The following is an 18,848-nucleotide window of genomic DNA, read 5'->3' on the forward strand; positions in this document are numbered from 1 at the left end:
TGGGCCCAGCAAGGGGTCAATGCCTCACGACGGGAGGGAGTTATTCCCACTGTCTTGAAAGAGGCAGTGGTGCAACCCCTCTTGGATCCAGAGGTTTTCAAAAACTACTGCCCAATCTCCAATATTCCCTTCCTGGGCAAGGTGATCAAGCAGGTGGTGGCCGGCCAGCTGCCTGGAGGAAGTGGATTATCTAGATCAATTCCAGTTTGGCTTCCAGCTCGGTTTTGTCACAGAATCAGCCTTGGTGGCTCTAATTGATGACTTTTATCTGGAGAGGGACTAGTCCAGAGCTTGGAAAAGTTACTTTTTTGAACTACAACTCACATCAGCCGCAGCCAGCATGGCCACTGGATTGGGCTGATGGGAGTTGTAGTTCAAAAAAGTAACTTTTCCACGCTCTGGACTAGGCAATGCGACCCTATTGGTTCTTCTTGATCTCTCAGCAGCTTTTGACACCATTGACCATGATATCCTTGTGGAGCGACTGAAGCAGGTGGGAGTTGGAGGTACTGTATTGCAATGGTTCCACTCCTACCTGCAGGGTCACTACCAGAAAGTTGAAAGCATCTATATGAAACTGCTAGGAGCTGTCATCCAGGGATCTGGAGCATACAGATGACACACAACTTTAACTCTTTCTCTCTCCATTCCATCGGAATCAGGAGAGGCTGTGAAGGTGTTGAACAGCTGTCTGGAGGCGGTGATGGGCTGGATGGGGGGGCAACAAACTGAGGCTGAATCCTGATAAGACAGAAGTGTTGTGGGTGTGGTTTCCATGTCTGGGAATTAGGTGTATGACCTGTTCTGGGAGGGGCTGTACCCCTCCTGAAGGAACAGGTTCATAGTCTGGGAGTAGTCCTGGATTCCATCTTGTCACAAGTGGCTTCTGTGATAAGGAGTGTTTATGCCGGCTGAGGCTTTTCACCAGTTACAGCCATACCTGGACCAGAATAGCCTGACCTCAGTCCTCCATGCTCTGGTGACTTCCCATCTAGACTACTGTAATGCACTGTATGTGGGGCTGCCCTTGAAGATGGTCCAGAGGCTGCAAATAGTGCAGAATCTGGCTGCTAGGCTGGTAAGTGGGGCAGGCTAATGGGACCGTGTGTCACTGATCCTGAAAACGTTGCACTGGCTGCCAGTGAGCTACTCACTCCAATTCAAGATATTAGTAACAGCATAATTAGTCCTAAATGGTTGGGACCCAAGTATCTAAAAGAGCCCCTTCTCCAATATCAATCATCTCGGACCCTATGATAGCAGACAAGGCCTTGATGGTGGTGTCACCACCTAACGCTGCCTGGTTGGTGCTGACTTGTGACAGGGCCTTTTCAGTGGTGACTCCGTTTGTGAGGTGTTTCTGTCTCCATCACTACTGACTTTCTGAAGGAATCTGAAAACATTCCTGTTTACTCAGACATTTGATGGCCAAAGGGTACTGTTCCTGGCAACCTGAAAATCCCCATTTAAAAGAATGTTTTTAATCTGTGTTTTGCAATATTTTAAACTGTTTTGCAATATTTTTAACTGTGTTTTAGAATATTTTAATTGTAATTGTGGAATGTTTTTAACTGTCTTAGTATGTTTTTCTTTTTCTTGTTAGTTTTGTTTATGTTTGCTGCCCTGTGTTCCTTCAGGAGGATGGATGGAATATAAATTCAATAAATGATGATGAATATAGATTTACATAGGGTCAGCAGCACCCAGCATCCTTGGGCAGTTACTAGCAGCCCTGCGCTCCAGCAAGGTGCACCACTGATACCTGTCTTGGGTTCTCCTTTATATTCACCCCACCCAGGCTACTGCTAGCCACCATTTAAGTTTTCTACAATTTATCTGATGTTTCATCACTCAGGCAATTCCAGCAGCAGACCCAGGCAGCTGCTACTTCCTTCTGCCCAGTATCTCCAGGTAAGCCTCTTAGGGTCCACAGAGGCATTTTGCTCATGGCCCTCTAAAATGTGGAGCCCACTCTGATTTTATGCCATCCCCTTTAGTTGGGAACATGCATTACAATGTACAATATGATGATAAGCCAACCCTGCTGTGTTTGGTGGCTCTCCTGCTTATTTTGCACTATACCAGGTATAGGTAAACTTTGGCCCTCTAGATCAGTGTTCTTTAACTCTGGATCCCCAGATGTTGTTGGACTACAACTCCCATGATCCCTTGATCAGTGGCTAAGCTGGCTGGGGATGATGAAATCACAGTCCAAGAACATCTGGGGGGCCCAGATTGAAGGACAGTGCTCTAGAAGTTGCTAAAACTACAACTCCCATCACCCCAGCCATTGGCCACGGTTGCTAGGGCTTATGGGAACTGTAGTGCATCACCATCTGGAGGGCTAAACGTACTCCACTCCTGCGCTATACTCTCTTGTCCTCCTCTGACAGGCCTACTGAGTCCAGGTCAAGGAAAAAGAATCTGCACTGCGCCTTTAAAAGGGAGCCGGCAACGTCGCCTCATCCTCCTCACCCTGCGCATGCGCAAGCAAACCACCTACCCCCCCCCCGATGGACGGGAGGGGTGGAGGGATCTGACCAAGGCGGCTGGTACCTTGTTCAGTAGTGCGCACGCGAACCAGCGAGGGCGCGCGACCGAGAGGCGCTGCGGCCATCAGGTGAGGGAGGGAACAAAGGGGAAGTGCCTGACTCCTCCCTTCTGTCGTCATCACCCCTTCCTCATCTTCTTACGTGGGAAGGGGGGGCAGGCGGGCGTCAGCGACCTGAGGCGAGAATGAACGCGAGTCGTGTGAGCGCGAAAGGCAGAGACAGGAGGGGAGGGTGAGGCAGAAGCTGCGGGATTCAGACGGGGAGGTAAGTGCGGTGCCCGCGGGAGAGGGGAGAATTCCTTGTGGGGGTGGCAAGGTTTATTCTAATGTGTAGCTGGACACATAAAAAAAATTATGTGCACCGTGAAATAAGTTTTTATGCAGTTAAGCCAATGGGATTTCGTAAGGAGCCAGGTAGCTTCTAAAAAAGGATAGATGAGAAAAGATAGAAAGAAATAGAAAATGAGGATATATGCGGGTTCCTTTCAAATCTTCATAACCTTATACTACCAGTCAGTGCTTTGATGGAAAAAGGAGGTACTAGTACTTGTATAGTGATAAAAGTACCGTGGGTGCCAGCACAAAATGGCTGGTTTAGGCAGCAAAAAAGAGGTACAGGTTACCCCGTAATGGTGAGTACCGTCGCAAAGCGTCACAAAAAAGCCTTGCTAATAGTGTATTTTGGGATAAATTACTTGACTAGTTTGGGGGCTGGCAGTGTGTTGACATATAGGGAAGACGCAATAAACCCGGGGGGTTTATTTAAAGCCTGTTAGTCTTTTGCAGTACACACCCCCAGAGAGAGAGTGAGAGATGTGTCCCTCCTGAATGCAAGGGGCAGACCCTGTTTGCTTCCTGACAGCTAACCTTGTTAGTCTGTGCAGCCAAAGCAATAATGAGTCTTGTGGCACCTTAAAAGGCTACAGGTTTATTATGATGTAAGTTTTCATGAGCTTGGAGGCCACTTTATCTGATGCAAGAGGTAGGTGGGGTGAGTTGTCTTGGTTTAGTAATCATAGAATCATAAAATAGTAGAGCTGAAAGGGGTCTATAAGGCCATCAAGTCCAGTAATAGTAATTTTTTGTTGTCATGTGCCTTCAAGTCGATTACGATTTATGGCGACCCTATGAATCAGCGACCTCCAATAGTATCTGTCTTGAACCACCTTGTTCAGATCTTGTAAGTTCAGGTCTGTGGCTTCCTTAATGGAATCAATCCATCTCTTGTTTGGCCTTCCTCTTTTTCTACTCCCTTCTGTTTTTCCCAGCATTATTGTCTTTTCTAGTGAGAGTAATAGTAATGTAAAATAAGCTATTAGCATTTAAAGTGCTAGTAACAAGTAAGCAAAGTGTGTGCCCATTTAAAGTATCTTATCTTGTGCACTACATTAATGAACAAACAATATCTTCGTTAAATACTAACTATACCCCCCATCCCTGATATGTATTTGTGTGTATTATATGTAAAACATGTATAATGTGTGCACATGGATGGAGAAACGAAAACTGCCAAGAGGTTTCCTGTGTTTGCAGGCCTTTTTTCTCTCCACACCATTTATCATGGTGTAGGCTTTTGTAGACCAAGAGACTGCCCTATCAGATGCATGAAGGGTTGTCCTCAGTTGGCAGGATTCTGATGAAGCTGATAACTAGTAACTAGCTTAATAAGTTTGGCAAAGCTGCTGCAAGACTCTTTATCTTTCTCTCTTCCCCCCCCCAAAAATGCTGCTGCCTGCCCTTGATTTGGTGCCTGTCCAGATATCTCCCTGTTCTGTTCCTATTTTATTTTTCCTGCTTTCCTTTTCAATCACTTATTCATATAAACAGCACACAGTTGTATGGCATCTTAAAACAGATTTGCTACAGCACATGCTTTTGTGGATGGGCACTTTGCTTCAGATAGTTAAAGGTGCTCAAATGTTGACTAGGAGCTGTTCTGTAGAACAATCGGATTCATTGCGCTCTTAAGTATTTTCTTTCCCCCGTCTCAAAACCATTATGGCCAATTTACGAGCACTGTATACAGCTGCAAAGAAGAGTCTTCAGAGAAGTATAAAAAGTGTGCATGGGAAATGTTCAGGCAGAGAGTGCATATATGTGTTTCTGTAGTATATATGTGAGTGAGAGAATAAATCCAGTATCACTATTTTTAATCTTTGAAATATTGTAGGGCATGAAAGATAGTCCTGTGGCACCTTAAAGTACAATAGATTTATTTTAATGTCAACTTTTGTCAGTAAGAAACTATGTCAGATGCTTGAAGTGTCTGTTTGTGTATGTGCATGTAGAAAGAGAGCAGGGTTTTTTTATAGGTTTAGAGAGGAAATAATTATAAGCATTGGGACCCATAGCCGAAGAAATGCAAGAGATGCGTATAGTCTGTAACATTTCTATACAAAGCTCCAATGTATGCAGCAACCGTTCATAGCAGCAGCAAATGACAAATGACAATTATGTGGGAGGATGTGGATTGTGAAAGGAAAGGGCAGATAAAGTGTTGAGTAAAGTGGGACAAGTGTGGAGGACAGGCAGAATGCATTTGTGGAAAAGGTTTTATTATGCTGCAGTATTTATGTATTGTCTACTAAAGTGTCCAGGGCAATGTAGAATAAAAACACTATATAATTATTAAAATTCAGGAGCTTCATTTGCAGTACCTGCTTTCCACACTTGTCACAGGTTTTGAAGAGAAGTGGTATTTAAAAAAAAGTACAGTGATGAGTAGGAGGGTGTGACTAGGCAGTGGCTGTGAGGTCTAGGTACGGGAATAGGACTACAAGCCATGGGGGTGAGCTGCAGCAGGATATGCATGTATAATGGTGAGTGTATGGTGGGGTGGGGAACCTATTGTTGGACTCCCAGGTCCTATCAGCTCCAGTTTGCATGGTCAGTGATGATAGGAGTTGTAGTTCAGCGACATCCAGAGCGCCACAGTTTCTCCATCCCTGATATGCATGAATGTAAGCATGGGAGTATAAACTATGATGCAGGTATAAGTGTGATTGAAGACTCTTTAAGATACAAGGGAGAAGGAGTGAGAGAGAAGTTTCTTCCTTGAAGAATACAGCCCTATGTGGTCTTGGGGCACACAGGGTGAATACCAGCAGGCAATGCTCTATCTGAAAACGTTGCAGTCTATGGGACAATTTATTGTTTTGATCACCTTTGTGAAACTAAGGCCACAGGGAAGTCTTGCATTGGCTGAGCTATGGTTTGAATTATTGTTGCATTATTAAATTCTCAGTGAAAATCTGTCTCTTGCTGATGTCACCTTGGCCTTTGGTGCTGTTAATCACTATAAACAGGAAAACTGCCCTTGAAATCTTTTGTGGGGCCTAGACAAGTTACTCGCTTGCTGTGTGTTATGAACATGTTTGCCTGTTTACTTGTATGGCTATAGTACAAAGTAACATGTACAAAATATTTAAAGGCTTTCTTTGTTCTGTATCAGACAAGCTGGTAAGAATTGTGATGGGTTTCATGATTGTCAGTTTTGCTAATAATTTTGTGAAGCAGTATCTTGCATTTAACATACTTACTTATTACCCTTAATGTAGTGCCACTTTGCATAACCCCGCAAAGTGAAATTAACAAGTGTCTGATTCCCATAGAGATTTCACGAAGTTGTAAGAGCAAAGGTCACAGCAGCGTGTACAGACATACTGATATGATAAGGCAGTAGAAGGCTATTAAAAAGAACTGTACAAAAAATCTACATTGTTCTAATGATAAAAATAAAATGAAAACTTCAGATATTGGGCCAGTCACTGCCTCTCAGCTTCATGAAAACCCTATTCATAGGATCACCATAAGTCGGAATCGACTTGAGGGCAGTACATTTACATTTTTCAGATAATATACTTTATTGCTAACTATAATCAATAAATATGCTTTCAGAATTTTCAGTATCGGTTTTCTTTCCTTTAAACACAATCCCAAATAATAATAGATATATTATATTAGAAAACTTGAAAATGTCCTTATTCTTAACAGGTAATAGCTTGATCCCTTGGTACTTAAATCTCCAGTGCTGCTTGTAACTGTGTTTTTATTTATGCAGCTTAGAAATACTACAGGTGCTAACTAAGATGCTATTTTACTGTTTTATATTAGAAAATGTGAATTTTCCTGCAGAGGCTAAACCAGAGGGAGAGGAATCCAATGTTCAAACTATAAAAACACATACTTGGATTTCTTCTGAAGGTAGCAATAGGCATTTGTAGTATGTCACAGTATATTAAATATGTGCAGAGCTAAGACTGAAGTAAAAGATGTGGTCTTAAAATGAGCAGCTTCAACCAAATTGGATGTTGAAAAATCAATAATACCTTTTTTTCCTGTTTTAGGAATTATGCATGAAACAGGATGCCGAGAAGCTTGGTTTGTGTGCCTGGGTCTTGCCTTTGGGAACTGAATTGGGAAAACAAAACAAAATGAAAATGCTTCCTGGTGTAGGGGTATTTGGGACTGGGAGTTCGGCTCGGGTGCTGGTACCTCTGTTGAGAGCAGAAGGCTTCTCCATCGAGGCACTCTGGGGGAAGACTGAAGAGGAAGCAAAGCAACTAGCTGAGGAAATGAATATTTCCTTCTACACAAGTCGGACAGATGATGTCTTGCTGCACCAGGATGTGGATCTGGTTTGCATCAACATCCCCCCACCACTAACACGACAAATTGCTGTGAAAGCTCTAGGTACTGTGTGCTTGATGATGATTTGGAACAAGTTCTGGTTATTTAAAATTCACTTTCTCTTGAATCGATTCCCAAGTGGGATCTGATGGCTGCTGCCAATTATTTAGTAGTATAAAACTGAATGCTTCATTTTGGCGCAGTATGTTTGTATTCTATAGTTGTACAATCTTAAACAATTAGAAGTCTGACTTAAGGATCGTGTCATGTTACGCAAATTGGAATAACACTTGACTTTCTGTCCTGTTGGAGATAATTGCGCCTGTACACTGCTTGGGGAGTGTACCTCAGCCCACAGCTATTTGTTTCAGTCTGACATATACAGAAAAAAATAATTGACACCAGGTTTTTGCTCTCCTCTAACCAGTTTCGTTTTTTGATAATTACCCCACCCTATCCCCGGTGAATTTGCATAGCAATGCATCCCATACTGAGCAAAAATATCTGGAGAAATAGAGGGAAGTAGGGGATATCCATTGATTTTCATCAGGCAACTGGAGCTAATGCTATTGCACCTACTTCTGCATATCCCCAAAACATGTTTGTTTGTTTGTTTCTCACAATAGCTAATAGAAGGACGGGGGTCTTCTTTTGCTTGTAAAGAAGCCTTTGTAAAGAAGCTTACTTGACTTGGGCATTGCATATTAACATATGCAACATGGCAAAAGCAGTTATATCTAGATACTCATTGAAATAGTACCCACATGCTTGCTGGACTGTGTATCTTTCTCTTTTGTTACAAGGATAGCAGGGGTCTGTATGTTTCAGGAGCATAGTAAACAGGAAGCAGCAAGGTAAAAGTATCCCTTGGCTAGGTTTCACATTCCTCAAGCTGAGTTCACACAGGATGGCTGACCTCCAGAACAGGAATTATTTTTATGAAGGTTACAGGGGAATCTTAATATATTGTGATTAAGTTAAATTTCCACATTCCCAAAGTCACTTAGGCACAGAGTAAAATACACAGCATGTTTCTGCAGCTTTACTGGGTGTCTGCAAAGACCACAATATGGTACTTAATCTTTGTAAGGGGATGGTGTCTCTAGACCACTGTTCCCCAATCTGATGCCCACCAGATGTTTTGAACTACAGCTCCCATCAGCCTCAGACAGTGTGGTTTTACTGGTTCGGGCTGATGGGAGCTGTAGTTTAAAACTGCTGAAGAGCACCAGGTTGGGGAGGGTTTAGACATTCTGCAAAAGTGAAGCGTTAGATCAGCCTTCCCCATCCAGATGCCTCCAGCTATTTTGGACTGCAGCTCTCACCAGTTCCAGCCATGGCTGTGCTGGCTGGGGTTGACGGAACTAATAGTCCAAAACAGCTGGAGGGCACTGGGTTGGGGAAAGCTGCATTAGATGGTTTCACACAGTGTTAATAATCCTTCCTGTTGCTATACTTTATAGGGATGACACTGCACAGACAATCATCTTTATTGTAGCTTGAGCTTGCTGGGCCTCCCAACAAAATCTGAATGTCTCCGTTATTCACAGGCATTGGAAAGAATGTCATCTGTGAGAAAGCTGCTACCTCTGTGGATGCTTTCAGAATGGTCACAGCTGCCAGATATTACCCCAAGCTCATGAGCATTGTAGGCAATGTCTTGCGTTTTCTACCAGCATTCATCAAGATGAAGCAGTTAATAGAAGACCATTATGTGGGCAACGTTCTGGTTTGTGATGTGCGAGTGTACTGGGGAAGCCTTCTCAGCCACAAGTACAACTGGATCTGTGATGAACTGATGGGTGGGGGTGGCCTGCACACAATGGGGACTTACATCATAGACCTTCTCACTCACCTGACCAGCCAAAAGGCAGAGAAAGTCCATGGATTACTGAAAACCTTTGTGAAGCAGAACTCTGCCATCAATGGCATCCGCCATGTCACCAGTGATGACTTTTGCTTTTTCCAGATGCTGATGTCAGGTGGTGTCTGTAGCACAGTGACTCTGAATTTCAACATGCCAGGGTCATTTGTCCATGAGGTCATGATCGTAGGGTCAGCTGGACGCCTGATAGCACGGGGGACAGATTTGTACGGCCAGAAGAACACTGCTTCCCAGGAAGAACTCTTGCTTGCAGACTCTTTGAATGTCCATGCAGGGCTTTCAGAAAAAGGATTCAAAGACATACCCCTTCTGTATCTCAAAGGGATGGTATACCTGGTGCAAGCACTGCGTCAGTCCTTCCAAGACCAGGAAGATCAGCGAACCTGGGATCCCAAGCCAGTTGCAATGGCAGCTTCTTTTGAAGATGGCCTTTATATGCAAAGTGTAGTAGATGCTATTAAAAAATCCAGCAGGTCTGGGGATTGGGAATCTGTGGAAGTAATGACTGAGGAGCCAGATGCCAATCAAAACCTCTGTGAGGCACTGCAGAGAAACAACCTATAATAGAAATATTGCTAGAGAGAAGAAAATTGGAGATGTGCAGGAAACTTTAACATGGATAATTTTGTTTCTTGTTCAGGGGGTGGGAGTAGTAGTAATGGGGATTATAATCGTGTATAAAACCTCTAAGGAGATACTTTTGGTTTTTAAACTCATTTAAGAGAGTTTTTAAATGTTGCAGGTTTGTGTGTCATTGGCTATTTTAAAAGCTAAACCTTCTGAACTATGTATTGTAAAGAAAAGTTGAATTGCCCTTCAATTGCCCTTTTAGAAGTAGCCGAAACAAAAGGGTGGGATCTCTGCCATTGGGAGTAAATCTGTCTCACTTCTGCACACAGCTCATGTGTTCTGCAAGTTGAATGTGATAACATGTAGCACTAAAGATGACAGCTGTTTTTAAATAGGAAGACAAGTTATATTGCAGAATTCTTCTTGATGGCAGAAAAACTCATTAGAGAACATGAGGAAAATATATAAATTTGGTCCTCAAGGGGAGTTGAAGGAACAATTTGTAGTCTTTCTAGTTCAAGGTTAAACTAAGTAGGGCACATGTCTTCCTGTGTCCTCCCTGTTCACTCATAAACCTGACCCTGCTTCACTGTAACAGTAAAACAAGTGCTCAGGAAAGGGACACTGAACTCTTCCATACATTAGCTCCCTCCAGTCTTTTGTCCCAGCCACTTTTGACTGTTCCTGGCTCTGATACTGAAATTGGGCTGGAAATAGAAAATGAAATTTGAAGCAATGGACTGAGGAAGAAAGTGCACAAGGGGGAGGATTCAGCCATCTCCCTTCCTGCATTCCTTCTACTGTTAAAAAGTCACCCAGGATACTTCCTGCTTTACATATGAACGGGGTAGACACATGAATGACAGCCCCATCCATCTAGTTTGGACCTACTTGTTGAGTGTTTCAAATTTAGACTCTGCTTTTTGAGACTAGCTGCTCTCTCCCTGTTTCTAGAAGTAAGCTGAGTGCTCGATTGCGTTCACCTGCTGTGTGCATGTGTTAATGCTTCTTTCCCATAGCAGATGTCTGAGGCTGTCTTACACATCTTTTCCCACATTCTCTTTTTCCTTTGCTCAATGCTGCCAGGTGCCACCAATGATTGCTTGGTATAGAAACCAAACCCATAAGTCAGTGACTTGTTTAATGAGGCAGGTGTTTAATCTGTCAAGGGATATGAAGTTGGATAGCAAAGAAATATTCTGTTGTCTTCAGATGTATGCTGATAGGGGCAGATATTAGTTGGAGACACTAAGACAAGGAACAGTTATGCTGATTTAATCAAACACTGGACAATGTTCCTGATCCCTTACCCTTCTGACTTGTATCCTGTGAGAACTGTGGTGCTGCTTGTGGAGCAGAACTTAGTGTGTCCCTACCAGATCTCAGAGCTGCTCTTCATCAGGCTGAAACTGAGAAGGGGTAGCTAATTTTTGTGTTAATAATACTGTTTACTTGAATGTTTTTATCATTTTCCTACTAGGTTTTAATCCTGTACATTAATTAATATAAAGCATTAACAAGCAACCTTTCATGTGTTCTTGTAAATAGTAATGTTGTTATGGAAGAAAAACTTAGATAAAATCAAGAGCTAGATCAGCTGTTTGTTCTCTTCCCTGTGGAAAGCACCCTATTTCTCTATTCTGAGCTTTTAAAGTTATTTTTAACCCAAACAGATGTATCTTTAATTCTAGTTGCAGATATTGTTTTTTTACAACTGGACTAACAAAATACAGAGTGAACCATGTTTTGTAACAAAAAAATCCAAATTCTAGAATAAGGGAACCTCCAACTCTCTGTTCCCTTAGAGGGTCTTCTAGCTTTCTTTCTGAACCTTTTACTAACATCTTATGTATTTTCACAAGGTTCGCTTGTGAAGACTAGATGCTTGTTTTTAAAAAGTAAGCTAAGATTCTCCACCATGTTTCTGCTTCAGCATCTTATAACATGCTTAACCCAATAGCACAAAATAACACAGCCTAATATTGTGACTTTTGTTTGTACTCTTATGGTCAAAAGGCCTGACATACTAAGTCATCAACTTTATTCTTGTGTGAATCATGTGACCTGTTTCAGCTCAGCTCATCAGTATCTCTATACTTTAGTACCAATGACAGAGCACTGTGATCTTCATTTTGTGAAATGAGTTGATCATTGGTACTCCCTCTTCTCCCTGGTTACTTAATAAGGACTCATACACTCGTGTTTGCACTAATTGCCAAACCCTTTCCACACCTGAACTGCAATGTAAAAATGGAAAGGTGGAGAAATGATTTAACTAAGGCCTTTCATTTTCTGGTTATTGTTATTATTCAGATGTTATGTGCTTGTACTTTTCAGAATATAAATTTAGCCAGGTTTAAGGGGTAAATGAAACAAGTGTCCAATTACTCTTTTACCACCACCAGACACAAGTGAGATCACATTGTTGCCACATTGGGCGTATTTTGTAAGCGTAAAATGCAAGTCAGGTATGCTATTAATACAGAAAAAGATCTTAAGAATGTAAGAAGAGCCCTGCTGGGATCAGACACACCATCCTGTTTACCACAGAGGTTAGCTATATGCTTCTGCAGAGCTCACAAATAGAGCATGAAGGCAACAGCCCCACTATTTGTCTCCCACCTACTGGTGTTCAAGAGATACTGCCTTTGAACCTCATGGCTTCATTTTGCTGCTGTCATAGTTTCCAAGTCTATCTTCTCTGAAGAGGACTCATAACTCTTAATGTCTCAAGAGCTTCACATCAGTCATACATGTATTAAGCTGATTCAGACTTGGTATCCCTGAAAACAGTGTGTTCAACTTCTGGACCACACATGCTCTAGATGCTTAGGGATAACGTGTTGATATAGGTGAACTGTCCTTATTCTCTTTCTAGTGGTTGCTTAGGAACTGGTTTGTTTAGACAGTAGTGTTCAGTGTCTGCATGTGCTGTCACCCAGTCTTCCCTTTTGTTTTTCAAGTGAGGAGACAAATGCAAACACTTGACAGCTGAATATAATGAACAACACTCAGGGAAATACAGTTGGATGACATAAGAGGAGCATCTAGCAAAATGACTGTTTCTGAGCACTGTGAAAAATTGAAGGACTAAGTTAACCCTGCTGGCCTTAGGCTTGTTCCTTCCTGGAGTAGCTATGCATCCTGTTAGACATTGCTACTTGTGCTGTGGTGACAGTGGTGGAACTAGATGAGATGCACAGACACTGAGCATTTTATCAATGTCCACCTGAGTAGACTTGTCTACTTCAATCTTTGTTATGGCACCTGAAGTAACACCTGTTGGACTTCTCAGTTCTGTGCCTTTGTCTTCTGCAACTGCAAAAGAGAATAAAGAGTCAATATGAACTGCTGCCCTGTCCCATTAGTAGATATGAAAAGGCAATGGTAGCTGACCGGTGGTTGGCTCGGCTACTGTGCAAGCTACCTATTTGCACTCAGTATCTTTTGATGAAAAAGAAAGGGAGAGGGGATTCTTGACACCAAATCAAATACAGATTCATCTATCTTATTGGTCTCTTAAAGCACCAAGCGCTGCTGAACCCAATATCCTATTCCAACCCTTGTGGTGTTGCATATGTGGGGAAGAGACATGTAAACCTCAGCAACTTGTTACCTTTGTGTAGAGTTATTCTTGGTTCTAAGGGGCCTGCCTTGTTCTCTAGAGCAGAACAAAACTCCAGGTAGGGCAGGTCACATTCTTTGTCTGATGGGCTGTTCATTTCTGGGTTATCATAGTTGATATATTGATATAAAGGGCGCAGACGCTGGGACTTTCCTAGAAATAAAAAGTCAATGAACTTGGGAGTGCAGATGTCCTCTGAGGCAGAGAGGCTGTTGGTGAGATGAGTTATATACCTTAACACCAGCCCATCCCTCTCTTGGAGTTGTCTGAGGGAACATTGGGCTCTCCTCTACACCTGGCTTCTCTCTGCAGCTACCCCAACTAACAGCCAGCCTTGCAACCTTACTTGATTGATGGAGCAGTAACAGCTTGCAAGAGTTTTTTTATGCCCCCTGAGGAAGAACTGACATCTTCCTAAATATAGCACAAGGACTTGGAAAGCAGAATTTCCATTCCCCTCACGTTGAAATGCGGCTGAGTTATCAGTTCAAGCAGATACACAACTGCCTATTTTTGGTGTCTGTGCACTTTCGAAAAAACTGCACAAAGTGCTGGGAATTAGGGATGGTTTGGAGTCATGGGAATGAGGGTTGGAAGTAATACCTATCCTGCCTGATGGCCGGATCACAAAAAAAAAAATCCTAGTACTTGGAACAGCAGCAGCTAATTGCCTCTCTATGTAAGGTACATGTAGCTCGTTAGAGCTAGTTTTTCATATTCAAGCCCACCAGCCTTTGCTAGTGAGGGTCAGTAGCTATAGGAAATACTAAGATCCTTTTGTCTTGTACAGGCCAGTCATTCCCACTCTTGTTAGCAATAAGTTGAAACTAGCATCCGAAGCCCATCCAATCCCTCTCTTCCCTCTCCAGATCCTCCCCCACCCCTGAATCATGCTCTGATACTGGCAGAGATCTAGCGTATAAACTGCATTTCTTTGCACTCACTCTCTCCCCCTGTGGACTCTGGAAGCAAAATGCCCCCTGTGCTGGCCGCTGGGGCCACAGTGATATCCAATGTGCTTTTCCTTTTCTTGGATTTCTTGGACTGTTTGGGCATGAGAGGAGCTTCGATTTTGGGGCCATCTGTCTCCTCCACCCTTGGAAGGAGCTTCTTGAAATCACCATGTTGGAAAATGAGTGTGTCGGAGTCGGTTCTGTGGAGTAGAAACAAGACACAAGGGGGCTGAGGAGCCAGAAGGAAAGGGGTCTGGTTCCAATTAGCATCCCACGATCCACTACAGACTTTGGGTCCCATTTGCAGACTGGACCAGCTAGGCAGACGGTGATCTAGTAAATGGGATCTAGCAGATGACTCCCTCCCTCTGCTTTTCCTGTTAGGCATTCTTTATGTAAGTAAAAGACATAGTCTGCTGTGCAGTGAAATCCCTCTGCAAGAAGCAGCTTTATTCATGATGATATGTATAGGCCTTAGCTCAATGGTAGAGTATCTGCCTTGCATGTAGAAGGTCCCATCTTCAGTCCTGGCATTTCCAGGTAGGGCTGGGAGACACTCCTACCTAAAACCTTGGAGAGCTACTGCCAGCTAGTGAAGACAATACTGAGCTAGATTGACCAATGATCTGACTCAGTATAAGGCAGCTTCCTATGTTTCATATGAGCTTGCAGCACCTACTTTATTTTCAGAACAATAGCTGTACTGGTCTATTGTACTGAAAGAAAAAAAACCCCTCTGTACGCTTAATCCCATCCAACGCAGTGGGACTTGCTTCTGAGTAGATCTGCATAGGGCTTGGGAGTTCTAATGTGAGGATGCAACTTGAAGCAGGGTCCCAGATTACTGAATTCACAATCCTTTTGTCTGACTCTGTGCCCATCATAGGCTCTGGCCCTGGCCACCATTGGCCTGTGATCCCTAGCAGATTCCACTCCCCTGAGGGAATACAGAAAAAAGTTTGCCCACTCCTGTGTTGGATCATAAGACATCCTACATCCTAAATCATGACCAGAAGGGGTAAGGTCAGGACTGACCCAAGACATTTCCCTTCCTGAAATAAAGTGGTGCCCCCACAAATTGCATGTTGAGAAGCCAACTCTGCTGACAGTTGAATCTTATGCCAACGCTAGTTGATGGAGCAGCATCCCACATTTAAGGGTAGCAGGCTAGCTCAGGGAGCAGAAGGCAGGCCACCTGGTACACCGAATTCTGTCCTCCAACAGCAGGAAAAGCTTGGGAGAGATTAGAAGTGAGTGGTGCTGCTGTCCCCACCAGTATCTGTCCCCTGAAGTAGCTGTTTCTCTTTACCTCCCTGGAACGGCCAAGCTGTGTAATTTGTCCTGGAATCAACAGTGAAAATGTTCACTGTACAGCATTTGGAACATAGATAAGAGGGACAAGGGCGGGCACCAGAGGGTGGCCAGGGTGGGCCCTGGCTGAGAGCCCGTGCAGTCCAGAGGAGCCACTGCTTAGGAGGTAGGGTAGCACTCCCATTCCGCAATCTATGGCAGTATTGGCTCCTTACCCTGCTGTGGATTGCGAAGGAGCTCCCAGGCACCCCCCCCCCCATGCAGTCAGTGCAGACTTCAATAAGCCTGCACACATATCCCACCTACCTCTCCCTTTCCTGTGAATGATGTGTGTGCCATGCGTACATGCCTGCCATCAACCAAGATGGTGACAGGGACTTAAGGAGCTGATGCCCGTGCTGCCATCTTGGTTGATGGTAGGCGTGGGTGTGCAGAGCACGTCATTCACAGAGATAGGAGAGAGGTGGGACGTGTGGGTGGGCTTATTAGCCCCGTGCCACCTGTATGGGGAGTCAGGCTATGGTGCTGCGGGCCTGGGGCCTGGCCCTGGGAGGGAGGTATTTATGAAGTTGCCTTACAGCTACTCTGACCATTGTTCTGTCATTTCCCAGTGCCAGATGTGGCTCTCCAGTGTCTTGGGTAGAGGTTTCTCCCAGTATTGCTATCTGACATCCTTAAATATTTAACTTGAGATGTATTTAATTTGAGACAAAAACTGAACCCAGTTCCTTCTTCCATGTGCTCTACTGTGTTGTGGGAAAGATAATGGAAACCTGTCATGACCTACTTCACCATTCTTGCTTTAAAGCCATAGGTTGCCAGCCAGCCCTGGAACACAGAAACAGATTTCAGATTCCTGAGTTCTGCAAACAGCTCTTGGTGCCTCTGAATCTCTTCGTCATACAGCTTGGCATGGAGGAGAATGCCTTTCCCATCTTCTTGCCACTGTGGGAAGATGTATATAGACACTCAGTGAAAGAGGCCACATGGCAAGAGCAAAGGCTTGGTTTCATGATCGCTCCTGAGGTTTCTTGGAGACTACAAGAAGGAGAAGCTGCAGGTTTTGTACTTGCATTTGTATTGAGCCAGCAGCCTGTCACCTTTAGCCACCACCTCTCTGAAGTTCTCCAAGCTAAGGGAATGCTGTGTAGTGTCCAAAGGCCACAAGGACCTGGAAGAGCCTCTCACTGGTTCTACAAAATCATGCTGCTATTCACTGCTTTTCTGCTGGGTCCACAGATTATTTTCAGTGGTGGACCGTGGTGATATTTTTGAACAAGAGACAAGCTCAGCTCCCATGCACAGCAGCAGAGCAAGCATACAGATGTGGCTACTGCCACCACAAACAAAACTAGATCCTACTGTGGTGGTGGTGCATTGTCAGCAAATTGTTAGGGCTCCTGCCCAAAGTCTACCACCAGCCCTGTTCCAAATTATGTTGGACTAGAGCTCTGTTCTTCTCTGGCCATTGGCCATGCTGGCTGGGGCTGATGGGAGCAAAGTCCAGTAACATCTGGATGGATGTGGCTTCCCCAGCCCTGTCTTGGGGTGAACTCAAAATGAATCACCCTGAACAAATTTTGGGGAAGACTAGTAAGGTGGCATGACCAAAGAAAATAGGTTTCTGTTTTCAACTTCCCTTCTGTGATAGAGGGAGATTTTCAGCAGCAGCACATCACAGGGGGAAGGGCTCCAGAACGTGACTGGGCTATTTAAAAATATAAAAGAAAAGAAAAAATCCCAAACCCAGGCACATATAGCATTTGGCCCACAGAGGGACTTCTGCTATCACTAGATCCAGGGTGGCATACTTAGTTCTTCCCCTCCCTACTTTAGCCTCACAACTACCCTAGGCTTAAGAGACAGTGACTGGCCCAAGGTCACCCAGTAAGCTTTATTGCTGAGTAGGGGCCATGAACCTTGGTTTCCCAGGCCCTAATCCAACACTCCAACCACTATACCAATTGGCAAGCTGAAGGGCCTTGGTAGTTCCACTGGCCTCAGAAGTTTACGGGGGGTGACTGTCCGGGAGAGTGCATTCTCTGTGGCAGCCCCTAAGTTGTGGATTCCTCCCCCCACCCCCATGGAGGTATGTCCGGCAGCTTCACTGTACAGTTTTCATTACTTGCTGAAAATGTACCTCTTCCAGAGGTTGGAAAACTTACTTTTTTGAATTACAACTCCCATCAGCCCAATTCAGTGACCATGGTGGCTGGGGCTGATGGGAGTTGTAGTTTTAAAAAGTAACTTTTCCAAGCTCTGATTCTTCACCCTGGCTTTTGAAACTTGAGTGATATATTTTTAGGACCCTCTCTAGTTGTGAGTGTAATTTGTTTTAAACTGTTTTAAATAATGTATTTTGTATTGTTGTGACCCAACCCGTGACCTACTAGTGAGAGGCTGTTAAGTAATTTAATAATTAATTATTATAATTATAATAATACACCACAATGTGTTTCTTTTTAGGCATTTCTGCAACATTATCCCCTTCTACACTCTCCACAGCTTTACCAGCCTGTGTTATGTCTTTGGAATCTGTAAACAGGATATCCTGCACTATCTGCTTTTCTGATAAACAGCACTCATCCTTTACCTCCAGTGACTTGATGGTGGGGTTGTCCAGGGCTGCAGCTAGCTGGAATAGGAAATGAGGAGGTGCTGCCTTCCCCCCAGTTTTTTTCTCATTGGGGATCCGCGCAGAACCAGCCATTGTTTGTCTGTAAAGGGAGAAAGATCAGACATGATACATCCCTGACTGCTTTTTGTACAGGCTGGTCAGGCAAGATAGCATTTCAAATCTTATAGTGCAACGTCTTCACTAGTGACTCAGGACCCAAAAGCAGATTTTGCTAATTGCACAATTGTTATTGCCACTTTGTTTTTTTGGGATTTATTCTTAAAAGTGGAAAGCAGTGACCTCATGCAAAGGAGGACAATAATTCTTCATCTTTAATAGCTGTGTAGAAGGTATTTTGCTAGGTGTTTTTTCCCCCTCTGCATTATAAGCTGCTCTTTTTATGCAGCTGTCAAAGATATAAATCTAAAGATATAAATACAGCATTTAGCATAGCACATTACAATTGGTACAGCAGGCAAGACCTTCAGCAATTTTCAAGTCCATGGGAAAAAAAGTTTGGGAACCATTGCTATAAATAAATACATGTTGTAAGCTGGAAAAGGTCATGCACAGGAGCACTCTTGCAGGCTTGTTCCAGGGTTTGTTTGTTTTTTGCGGGGTGGAATACTAAGGCTGACAAATTGTGCCTTACGTAAGGCCTCCTGATGAGTAAATGGAAGAGGCAAGCTATGAACTCCAACATAACT

General features: G+C 43.7%; 2 protein-coding genes across 7 annotated transcripts in view; one reads left to right on the forward strand and one right to left on the reverse strand.

Moving 5' to 3' along the window:
• Positions 1–2,493: 2,493 nt before the first annotated feature.
• GFOD2 (Gfo/Idh/MocA-like oxidoreductase domain containing 2) lies at positions 2,494–11,305 on the forward strand. 3 transcript variants are annotated; one of them, XM_061593662.1, is made up of 3 exons: positions 2,494–2,620; positions 6,898–7,243; positions 8,731–11,305. In XM_061593662.1, the coding sequence occupies exons 2-3, from the start codon at positions 6,907–6,909 to the stop codon at positions 9,627–9,629; spliced, it is 1,236 nt and encodes a 411-aa protein (XP_061449646.1). In that variant the 5' UTR covers positions 2,494–2,620; positions 6,898–6,906; the 3' UTR covers positions 9,630–11,305. The 3 variants fall into 3 exon arrangements, with proteins under 3 accessions (XP_061449646.1, XP_061449645.1, XP_061449648.1); XM_061593661.1 differs by lacking the exon at positions 2,494–2,620 and adding an exon at positions 2,629–2,816; XM_061593664.1 differs by lacking the exon at positions 2,494–2,620 and having other exon boundaries at positions 7,154–7,243; positions 8,644–11,305.
• A 658-nt stretch (positions 11,306–11,963) lies between these two features.
• Positions 11,964–18,848, reverse strand: part of C13H16orf86 (chromosome 13 C16orf86 homolog) — an 11,938-nt gene continuing 5,053 nt past the window's right edge. For 3 of the 4 annotated variants that reach the window (XM_061593670.1, XM_061593669.1, XM_061593671.1), the window contains 5 exons: positions 18,118–18,241; positions 16,312–16,469; positions 14,205–14,413; positions 13,252–13,413; positions 11,964–12,953 (listed from right to left, as the gene is read on the reverse strand). In XM_061593670.1, the coding sequence (XP_061449654.1) occupies positions 12,793–12,953; positions 13,252–13,413; positions 14,205–14,413; positions 16,312–16,469; positions 18,118–18,241 (814 nt within the window). In that variant the 3' untranslated portion in view covers positions 11,964–12,792. The remainder of the gene's footprint in view (positions 12,954–13,251; positions 13,414–14,204; positions 14,414–16,311; positions 16,470–18,117; positions 18,242–18,848) is intronic. The other variant, XM_061593672.1, reaches the window with a different exon arrangement.

Source organism: Rhineura floridana, chromosome 13 (assembly GCF_030035675.1).
Source record: "Rhineura floridana isolate rRhiFlo1 chromosome 13, rRhiFlo1.hap2, whole genome shotgun sequence".
Lineage (NCBI taxonomy): Eukaryota > Metazoa > Chordata > Lepidosauria > Squamata > Rhineuridae > Rhineura > Rhineura floridana.

Coding starts and splice junctions, on each gene's coding strand:
- GFOD2 (XM_061593662.1), top strand. CDS start 6,907: ATGAAACAGGATGCCGAGAAGCTTGGTTTGTGTGCCTGGGTCTTGCCT. Junction 7,244..8,730: donor AATTGCTGTGAAAGCTCTAG/GTACTGTGTGCT, acceptor CGTTATTCACAG/GCATTGGAAAGAATGTCATC.